Source organism: Crocodylus porosus, unplaced genomic scaffold, assembly GCF_001723895.1.
Source record: "Crocodylus porosus isolate Cpor-Errol unplaced genomic scaffold, CroPor_comp1, whole genome shotgun sequence".
NCBI lineage: Eukaryota > Metazoa > Chordata > Crocodylia > Crocodylidae > Crocodylus > Crocodylus porosus.
In genome coordinates this window covers 31451982-31463280 of record NW_017728917.1, presented here as the reverse complement: position 1 = coordinate 31463280, position 11299 = coordinate 31451982, and the positions used below count along the sequence as shown (strand labels likewise).

The following is an 11299-nucleotide window of genomic DNA, read 5'->3' as shown; positions in this document are numbered from 1 at the left end:
AGGTCCGCTAGGTCCCTGGAGAGCCAGGAGGGCTGCTGTGCCTTCTTGCTGCCTTTCCTCCGTGTTGGAATAGATTTAGCTTGTGCATTATACTGATTAGACCAGGACTGGGCAAAATACAGCCCCACAGGCCAGATCCGACCCACAGAGGGGCTTTGTCCAACCCGCAGCAGGTCCCTTGGTCCTGCCTGGGCCAGGCATCGTCCTATAGTGGCACGTCCTGTCACTCCCTAGGCACAAAGGGGTAACTGGGGCAGCACCGTGCTGGACTGCCGTTTTAGGCAGCTCAAGAAGCGGCTGGTCCCAGCCCTGCAGTACTGGTAGGGACCCATGCATAACCCCAACCCACCCTGTGCCTGCTGCATACTTGTTTACTCACACTAAACAAATGCAGCAGCGGGGCAGAAGTGTGGTCAGCACCAGGGAATAGCAGTCCCACTCCCTCAGTTCTGCCCAGTGCTTCCTGCAGCAGCTGCATAGAACATGCACTGGGATGCCCTGCAGCTCCTCTTCACTGCCCCTGCTGCTCCGCACGGTAGCCTGGAGGTGGTGGAGACAGTGCAGGGCAGCCCAGTGCAGACTGCACTTGGCTACTACAGGAAGCACCAGGCAGCACTGGGGGAGAGGGGCCACTTTTCCCCCATACCGAGCACACTTCTGCCCCACCAGTGCTGCTGTTGCTGCAGCTGTTTAGTGTGAGCAGGTAAGTCTCCAGCAGGCGCAGGGCAGGTTGGGGCTGCACATGGGTCCCTACCAGTACTGCAGGGCTGGGGCCAGCAGCTGCCTAGAAAAGCAGTTCAGCACAGAGCCACCCTAGGCCCACTGTGTGCTCAGGGGACGGCAGGGTGCGCCACAGGCAGGCCATGTGGAGCAGGCACAGGGGTCAGGGCTGATGCGCTCCTACTGGGGGTCAGTCCAGAGCAGGCATGGAGCACTCTGAGACTGCATGCTACTGGCAGTGGCGGAGAGGCGCTGCAGGGTGCATGGGCTCTGGGCTGTTGTGGGGCAGAAGTGGGTGCTGACTGGCTTGGGGGGGGGCTCCCATACCCACACCCACAAACTCTCCCCTGGAAACCCCACAACCACACTTCCTACCACATACAGTTACACACCCCACAAACACTGCACCTCACACCCCTCTCCACGTGCAACCCCCCCACCAGTCTCTGGAGGGAGCCCCACTCACTACTACCCGCACATACCTCACCACACACACAACCCCAGCCATCCCTCTCCACACACCCCACAAACCTCATACCCACCAACACACCCCCACAAGCCCTCCATGCCCACTCACATCCACACATACCCCCATGTTATCCCGCACATACACCCACAGCCCCCCACAAACCTCATACCCCCCACACCCCTGCAATATACAAGAGTAAGACTTTATTTTGAGATATTATGCAATCACTTCTATGTACATGATGCAAACACACAAATAAGGACAAAAACATATTTTTAAAATAAAATTAAAATATGTTATTGTGGATGCTTGATTTTTAGTATATAATTTGGGTTTTTTTCCAGTTCCAAGATGGCTAAGCCCCTTCCCAAAAGAAGTACTTCCAGGGCAAGGGCAGTGACTTCTGATAAGAAAGGTCAGGGGTCAGGTGCTAGGACTTCCAGTACCAAGACAGCGACCGGGGCTACCTTTGCAGATCTTGACAGCTCACCAAAACTTGTGAAGTGGTCCCCCAGCCAAAATAACTGCCCATCCCTGCATTAAACCCTCTCTCTAATGATGGTAAGCAGTACAAGTATAAGTAAGCAGACTAGTAAACTGATATAAAAAACTATTTCCTATCCCTGAACTGTAAGGAAGCAAAGAATCAAAAAGGTAATCGTGTACTGTAACAGAAAGAACCAGCAAATGGAAATCAATTCGTTAGAATGTGAGCCAGAGATCAGTTCAGACTTTTATGGTATTGGGTTTATCTGATCTTAAACATCAGTCCATGCCACAAATCCCTAAATCTTTTAATCCCCATTTTTGTGGAAATTTTTTCATTTGTAATTATTTCAATTGGGTGATTATCATTAGCAAAGCTTTGTTTCAGTCAACAGATGAAACCAGCCTTCAGCTTTCAAAAGGAAAAATATATGCATTAATGCAATAAAAATACAACTTAAAGACAGAAGAAGAAATTTCAATTTTGTTTCTCAAAATGACATCATAACAAGAGCTCCAAGCATTTTATGCCTTGGCAGAAAGACCTTTTATTACACTGCAAGCTACACACAAAAGTAACTGCAAGTATAGAACACCATATTCTCTAGCCAAGGTATTTAGACTGGTGTCTGAAGCCAGAAGTAAGAGTAGCAATCAGATACTGAATAGTCTCACATGGTAACATCACTACGTATATAAACTTAAAAACAGAGAACTGGGTGAAGAAAATGATTTGGTTCTTTGACGTGTTGCTGTTACTTAGCAGAACTAAAATGCTCTTGTTAAACCTAGCCATTTTACTATAATATGCTTTTTACAACGTTTTCAACATTGTGGTTTTTTTTATTTATTTCAACTGTACAAATGGCAACACAGCAAGCTTCAACTGGCATCTCTTACAACATTAAGATACCACAGAACTAGTAAAAAGAAAATAAACTTAATGAGTCACACAGTTTCACGCAGCTATTAGGAACTCATGGGTATCTGATAGAGGTGCATTGATACAGCAGTCCAATATCAGATCAGCAGCGATATGAAAAAAATTGTCTACATCAGATATCGGCCCGATGGGGCTGATAATTTGGCAGATAAATGCCCATGCTGTGGACAGCCGCAGCACAGCATGGAGCAGAGCCAGCAGCATGAAGAACTGCCTCCAGTTAACAAGTCAGAAGGGGAGGGGGGAGGTAAGGGGCGTGGGGGAGCACATCAACACCCCCCGCAGTGAGGGAGGGGGTGGCAGCGTGGGCCTGGGAGCAGAGCTACGGCAAAATCTGGGGTGGCTGCAGCCTCCTCCCAGTGCTGCATGCTCTGAGCCCAGCCTCCAGTGAGAAGAGCCCTCCACAGCTGCAGCCTGCCCCACACAGCACAGATCTGGGGGGCACCCCCCCCCACTCTTCTGCAAGCAATAGTGGGAGCTGTCCCCACCCCACGAGTTGCATCTGTCCCACACACACCCCTCATGCCCCAGCTGGGCAGCACCTGCCCCTGCCCCCTCCCTTCCTGCAGAGGGCATTGATCTGCCCCCCTACACCCATTCTCTTCCCCCTCCCCTTCCACACAACAGACTGACCAGCTGATGGCTGCTGTATCAGATATCTGATCAATATCAACCAATATGCCTCCTTAAATATTGGCTATCGGTATCAGCTCCCAAAATCTCTATCGGTGCACCCCTAGTATCTGAGCTCATGTCCACATCCTTCAAAAGCCGAGTAGTGGCTTTTATAAGCAACAAATGCCCTGGCTAGGGAGAAGGGGAAACTTCTCTGCCCCTCCTGAACTGGAAGAAACACTGGAGCTCTGTGAGGCACCAGCACAGTCAGGAGGACCACATATCCTTGGCATGGACACTGACTGCTCTAATTCATAAATGCCACATCTGGGACAAAGAGAAGTCCCTACAACCTCTCCTCCTAAAGTGAAGCTGATGTTAGAGTTTTTTCCCCTGCCACAGGTTGAAGTGAGTGAATCATGGTGCCAGCATAACAAGACACCTCCCACATTGCCCCTCCCACTGTGGACTTGCTTATGCCAAGCTGGAAGACAAACCAAATACCATATGGCTAGGTTCTCAGTCATGTCCAAGCAGGCACACTAGGGGCTGCACACCAGCCCACATAAGAGCTGAAACAAGCTCTCTGAAGCAGCAGCGGCAGGCTTTGGCTCTGTTCTGGAAGACTGGCAGTCACTGGACCCTCGACAATGAACTTAAACAAATTTCAGGTCCTCTTCACATTCATTTCCCTAAACTCTTCTTCCCACATGACTTCACTCAAACTAGCTCCCTTAGTTGTCAAAGTCTGTCCTTTGAGGAAAAAATGTAATTAAAGACCTACTTTGCTTGTCCTTCCACTTATACAGAAGTGAATCAACTCATGACTAAAGCTATTTACTATCGTGTCCTCATATATTTCCAAAATAAAGTCTAAAATAGACTAGTCCGGATTGGAAGCGACAGGGAACGCAGGCAGCATGGATCCACTGTAGCCTGAAAGTGAAAATAACAAACTTTTTGGTAGTGGAAATTGAATGTGTGCAATCCTAGTATAAGAGGGAGTGCCTGGTGAATGCGGTTCCCTGGGAAGCCAGGAAGTTGGGATCTCTGCACACCATACCTTGGCTGCAGAACAAAAGCAGTACAGGTTCTTGCCATACTTTGCAAAGCTCCAGATGTTTGGGTGCCTGAATGCCTGTGTATTGCCAGTTTCACAACACTGCAAATTTTCCAAAAGTTCTCAACACTGTCCATAAGCTATACCTCATTTTAGCATATATGTATATATTAAAAGTAGTATGTTATATACTCTGAAAAGGTCAGACAAGAAATGGCTCTTTTTATGTCAGAGATTTCCATCTTACCCATATCCAAACATTTTGGAAGCCAAATTACATTTGATGGAAGTGGCCAGTCCCAATTATATTCTTCACAGGATCACAACAAAGTAGGGCTGGAAGGGACCTCACAAGTCCTCCAGTCCCCCATTCATGGCAGGACTCTCTCAGTCAAGCATCTGTCTAACCTGCTCTTGAAAGTTTCTAAGTATGGAGATTCCACAACTTCTCTAGGCAGTTTGTTCCAGTGCCTGACCACCTTCATAGTCCCCCAATCTAAATTTCCTCTGCTGCAGCTCAATGCCATTGCTCCTAGCCCTGTCTCCTACAGACACAGAGAAAAGCCATCGCCACCCTCTCTAATTATCCTTTAGGTATTGAAAGACTGATCAAATCTCCCCAGTTTTGTCTTCTCCAAGCTACATAATCCTAGCTCTTTCAGTCTTTCCTCATCAATCTTGCCTCCCAAGCCCACAATCATTGTTAGTGCCTTCCACTGAATTCTTTCCAATGTAACCACTTCCTTTTTGAAATGTGGGGCCCAAAATTAGACACATTACTCCAAGTGAAGCCTCACCAGGGCTAAACAGAGAAGAATCACTTTCCTTGATTTGAAAGTAGTACTCCTATGAATATAACCCAGTATGCTGTTGATCATTCTGGATCCTAGGCCCACCCTCCAGCGTATCTGCAATTTCACTCAACTTGGTATTAGGGCTGTACGAAGCTTTGGGTGCTGACTTAATTCAGAGGAGATCTGGCCCAATTCAGTGGCCAAATCTCCAAATCCAAAATTGAATCAGGGGACCAATAAAAACATCCGAATCGATACGAACCTCTCCAAATCTTCAGAAAAGGTTTGGAGAGCTTTGCTGATTGGGCAGTCCCCACCAGCTGCAGCAGAGAGCTAGAACCAGACTCCATGCCAGTAAGTAGGGGATGGGGTGGGGGAAAGGGACAAAGGGGCGACCCCTGCCAGGCCCCATCCTGTGCCCGCTCCCCTAGTCCCCATGGCTGCACCACCTGACATGAACAGCTACAGCATCATGCAGCTATAACAGCTGACCCGTGCCCCTGAGCAGCAGCTCCCCTTTCCCTTTCAAAGCAACTAAATTGTATGCTTCTATACCCTAAACTTCCTTTGCCTGCTTTTATTCTTTCCTTTTTCAGATATGTAGGCAGTCAGAAAAAAGCAACTGGACACCTGCCAAACCAAACGGGCCAGCTGATAACCAACACCCAGGAAAAGGCCAATCTGCTTAATGGGTACTTTGCATCAGTCCTTCATCAGTCCAGTGGGACCGCCCTGCCTAGCAAGATGCGGGACAGCCAGGGTGAGGGTGTATTTATACCCAGCACTGGTGTTAATCTAGTAAAGGATCACCTTGAGAGGCTGGACACCTTCAAGTCAGCCGGTCCTGACAGATTACACCCTAGAGTACTCAAGGAGCTGACAGGTGTCGTAGCCTAACCATTGGCAAAAATATTAAAAACACTCATGGCACTCAGGTGAAGTACTTAAAGACTGGAAGAAGGCCAATGTGGTACCCATCTTCAAGAAAGAGCAGAAAGTAGATCCCAGGAATTACAGGCCAATTAGCTTGACCTCAATCCCTAGTAAGATTCTGAAGAAAATTATCAAGGAGACTCTTCTGGATAAGCTGGCTGAGGGCAACAACCTGAGGAATAGCCAGCACAGATCTGTTGCAGGTAAGTCTTGCCTAACCAATCTCACCTCCTTCTATGACCAGGGGTGACATATCACCTGGACAAGGGAGAAGAGATTGACATCATATATCTGGACTTTAAACTGGCCAACCTGGCCCCAGCTACACCACAGTCTGATGGCTGGGAAATTGGCTCCAAGGTCAGACCCAGAGAATAGTGGTTAATGGCAGCAAATCATTATGGCACTCCATGACCAGTGGCATCCCCTAAGGCTGTCCTTGGACCGGTTCTCTTCAACATCTTTATCAACAATGTGGACATTGGTGTCAGAAGCTCACTGGCTAAGTTCGCCGATGACACTAAACTTTGGGGCACAGCGCCCTCACTTGAGGATAAGCTAGTGATGCAGGCTGACTTGGATAAACTTAGTAAGTGGGTGGACACAAAACTGATGACATTCAATACCGATAAATGTAAGGTACTCCACCTTGGGGGAAAAAAAACCTGCAACATCCTTGTAGGCTTGGCAGTGCTACACTGGCTAGCACTATGGAAGAAAGAGACTTGGGGGTCATGACTGACCACAAGATGAATATGAGCCACCAGTGTGATGTCACAGCTAGTAAAGCAAACATCCATAGATGCTTTTCAAGTAAATCTCAGGATGTCATCCTCCCGCTGTACTCGGCCTTGGTGAGGTCACAGCTGGAGTACTGCATCCAATTATGGGCTTCACAATTCAAGAAGGATGTCGGGAAGCTTGAGAGAGTCCAGAGGAGAGCCATGCGCATGATCAGAGGGCAAGACAATAGGTTTTATGAAGAGAGACCGAGAGCCATGGGAGTCTTCAGCCTGGAAAAATGCAGGCTCAAGGGGGGGACCTGGTGGCTGCTTATAAGTACATAAGGGGTATACATCAAGATCTGGGGGAACATCTGTTCACCAGAGCACCCCAAGGAAAAACCAAGGACCAACGGTCATAAAGTCTTCCAAGACTGTTTTAGGCTGAACATAAGAAAAAATGTCTTTACTGTCCAAGCCCCCAAGACCTGGAATAGACTCCCTCCAGAAATAGTGCAGGCACCTACTCTGGACTCATTCAAGAAACGCTTGGATGCTTATCTTGCTGGGAATCCTTTGACCCTAACCAACTTGGACTTGATGGATGATCTTCGAGGTCCCTTCCAGCCCGAACGTCTATGGAACTATGAAATCTATGACTAAGGAAAAAAAAGGCAAACAAAATGTATGTCGATTCTAGACCAAAAGTTTTCCACACTGAGGAACACATCCATCTTCCCTTGTTATATTCAAGTCTTGATACAAGGCATTATAGTACAGAAGCAAGGTAAAGCATTAGCCTAGACCAGGGGTATCAAACATATGGCCCATCAGCAGGATTTGGCCTGCAGAGGTGCATCAGCTGGCCTGCAGGGCTTCTTGCAGCAGCTGTCCAAGTCACTGTGGGAGCATCTACACAAGATGTTCACTGCAGAACTGCCTAATTAGCTCCACAGTAACCTCTCTGCATCTAAATGTGGGGCCCTATCACGTCACAATAAATTAACTCCGCCATAGGTTAGTACTTGTAAATACAAGTACTGTCCTGCAGCAGCATTATTTTCTATGCAATGCACTTCTAAAGGCTGACAGAGCTGGCTGGGCCATGAGGATGCTTCAGTGCGGGGACTGCCTGCCGCCTAGCCCCACACTTAAGTACGCTGGTGCCCCAACCAGGCACTCCACAGCACATTGAGCAGCTGCCAAAAGTGGCTACCCTCTCACCCCCTTTTCCTACCACCATCTTTACAGGTTTTGATCTCTTCTCCTGAGGAAAACTGGTGGCAGTCTATGACAAGGTAAGTGGGGTCAGCAGCAGCATTATCCTCCTTGGTATTTAGCAGGGAATATGGCCTACCAACCTATTTGAGTTTGACACCCTGGCTTAGACAAATGACCAGCTGTATTAAACTGTAATGTTGCCAGTAAACAAGTTGTTACCAAATCCAAATATGCACAGAAATAGAATCACTAAAGCATTCTACTACTAAACACCAAAGTGATGAATGAAAGTCTTATTTGAGACAGTAAATTCTTCAGAGCAAAAACTACTCATCTATACTACTCAGCTTACAATACAAAAATTCAAGTTGAATGCATTTAAATCTGCACTCAAAGCAAATTATCAGTGAGTAAATTGCTGTACACCAGTGGTCTTCAACCTTTTTAAGTAGATCACCTTTGGCATTTAAAAGCAACCCAAGATCTATCATGCACTGCTGCCTCCCCCTCCCTGCCTTGCAGGTAAGTCTGAGGGGCTGGGTAGGAGGGGGCAGATGGAAGCAGAGCACGAAAAAATTATTTGGGGGCATGCCTCCCCAGCAGGTAAGTCGCACCCAGCTGGGGCCCCACTCAACTTACCCCTGCTCCTGACTCTGCAGAACTGTCCCTCACCACGGGGGCCTCAAATTAGTCTCCCTCCCTTCCCTCCCCTAGGGACTAACCTGCTTGGCTGTAGCATGCATGTGCATGAGTGCAGACACTCAGCCCCCCAGCCTTGGATTGACTTGAGGAGGCTCTGAGATCTACTGCAAGAGGCTCTGAGATCTACCTGTAGATTGAGAGCCATCAATTTTTTTTGATGACTACTGCCGTACACTGTTTATAACTCTTCAAGCTTCTCTGATTTTAGTCAAATTTCTTTTGCTTTAAAAAGTGATACTTAGAAGACAATTTGATAAAATGGAGAGTGTTAGTTCACTGTATTACAAAAAAAGAGCTATTGACTTTTAGCTGAAAGCAGCAGATATCTGGCAGTAGCAGTTTTATTTTCTGCAATAAACATTTTTTTAACATTGAAACGAAAGTTTTGTTGCCCATATTCATGGGCCAAGCACCTGGCACTTTACAGGGGAGGGAGCTAATTGACATTAGACACCAAGATGAGGGGAAGGGAAAAATCCTCAGATCCTCTTCAATTTGATAAGGCCTTTATATTTATTTTCCCAAATGGTGCAATACAAATACTTAAAAAGAAGAGAATTACGTGTTTCTCTGAATCCATAATAAATGCCCCAAAGTATCAGGACCATTTTGCTAATCGCATACCAAAATGTGGTAAAAATGTGAGCGCTTAAAGGATTTAGGAGGAAAAATCCAATCTGTGCGCCTAAATTTTTAATTTTTTTCTCCAAGTCCTAGATACAGAAACTGTGAATATTAAATATAGAACCTCCTCAAACAGACATCTTATGTGCACAAGGGAAAGCATCACACCACACAAAATATGGTATTAGAGTTTAAACTTACGTTTTTCATCATCAGCATGTACTAAGGATGCTGCTCTTGACAAAACATCCAATGGAGTCTCCATTCCTGGCAGGATCCTACAAGATAAAGAACCAGGCTTTCTTTAAATATAGCACATGCCTTACAGTAAGAATCAAGAAAGGGCTTGACCAGTGGCTCTTGGCAAATGTTAATTGCGAAGTTCGGGTTCCAAACACTCCTACACTCAATCCCAGAAATAATGCATCTTCCTATTCCAGGTGTACATGGCAGTATGCATGATTTTTGGGATCAGGAATGAAATTCCTTTGATCCCCACTGCATGATTGCTGGTGCAAGGAGTCCAACTTCAGAACCTGGTTCCCAACGTGGGCTCCCCAACCACTGGTGACTGGAAAGGTGAACCATGCAGTCTGGCATGAGGGAAATGGTTCCCCCAGGCTGGGCCCAAAGCCCACTTTTAAAGGTCTGGGCATGACATGAGCTCAACTATGCGAAGCTTCTCCCCAGTCTCAGGACCACACCAGAACCTTAAAAAAGCAGGCATGCAGCTAGGCTGAAACATCTAATACTCTATCACAAACTGTAAACATTCTAGGGTCATCTGCACATTAGCTCTGAAACTAACTATAATTTCAGTGTTCAGAAAGGCAATATACATATATGTAGTTCAGGTACTATGCAAGTACACCTTTATCATCTTCCCTTCCCTCCACACCAAATTCTCACTTCATTGGCCCTCTCTCTCCCTACACTAGGGGTTAGCAACATATGGCCCACAGGCCACATCCAACCTGCAAAGCCAAGGGATCTGGTTATGGAAGGCTCTGCCCATGATCATGCCCATGCGCACGCTGTGCCTGTGCCCATGCCCAAGATGCAGCTGCTTTTACTTGCCCTGTCTGTGGTGTGAAATTTCCAGCCAGTTGCACTGGGGCCAGGCATCTTTCAACTATGCTTATACTGCAGCGCCCCTGGCTCATGTCAGACTGGAGCTCAGTTGTTCCAAAAGCTTGTAAAGGTAGCTGACCATTGACATAAATTAAAAAAAAACTCATAACCAAACCTATATATTAATATCGAAGTAGTCTGCTATCTAGCTAGCTGGGCATTTATTCGAACATCAGGTTATACTGAGGGAAGAAAACATTTTAAGAATTACTAAGAAAATTTAAAATAATAACCAAAGAGGAAAAAGACCAACAATGCCAAACTGCTGCTGTCTTTTGAACGTTATAAAAACAAAGTTTTAAATACCCAAATCACTCTCTTGGGAACCAGTCATATGGCATCCTTCACTTCCATTGCAAGTTTGTCACATGACCATCCCCTACAAAAAAAAAAAAAAAAAAAAAAAAAAAAAACTTGGTCCAGTCTGTAAGTGCCCTCAACAAACTGATAAACATTATAAATTTTTTAAAATAGAATAATGTGGGCTAGAATATCTATATAACCCTTAACAGTCTCTCAAGACTCCAACAGTATGTCCAAAAAATAATGTTGGTGGTCCTTGTAATTATTATTCTTTTTATATATCTTTGTCCCACTTCAAACAGCTACTTATAGCAGCTTTCAAAGATAGTACAATGAAAAATAAGAGCTGGAAGGGACCTCAGAAGGTCATTTACTCTAGGCCACTGCTCAAGACACAATAATCTCTAACTAAATTATTCTAGCCAGTTGTCTATCCAAACTGGTCTTGGATATTTCCATGGATGAATATTACATGATTTGCCCAAGTAGCCTGCTCCAATGCCTGATCACCTTCATAATCAGAAAATTCATCATAGCCCCAAACATAAACTTCCCCTGCTGCAGCTTGAGGCCATT

General features: G+C 46.1%; 1 protein-coding gene across 2 annotated transcripts in view; it reads right to left on the bottom strand.

Annotated features, from left to right (window-relative positions):
- The window catches only part of VGLL4 (vestigial like family member 4), a 122904-nt gene extending 113335 nt beyond the window's left edge, over positions 1 to 9569 (bottom strand). The window contains exon 1 of one of the 2 annotated variants that reach the window (XM_019537031.1): positions 9491 to 9569. Coding sequence is in view for 1 of the 2 variants with exons in the window: in XM_019537030.1 (XP_019392575.1) it covers positions 9491 to 9554 (64 nt within the window). In the remaining variant the exon portion in view is untranslated. The remainder of the gene's footprint in view (positions 1 to 9490) is intronic. The other variant, XM_019537030.1, reaches the window with a different exon arrangement.
- Positions 9570 to 11299: the final 1730 nt, after the last annotated feature.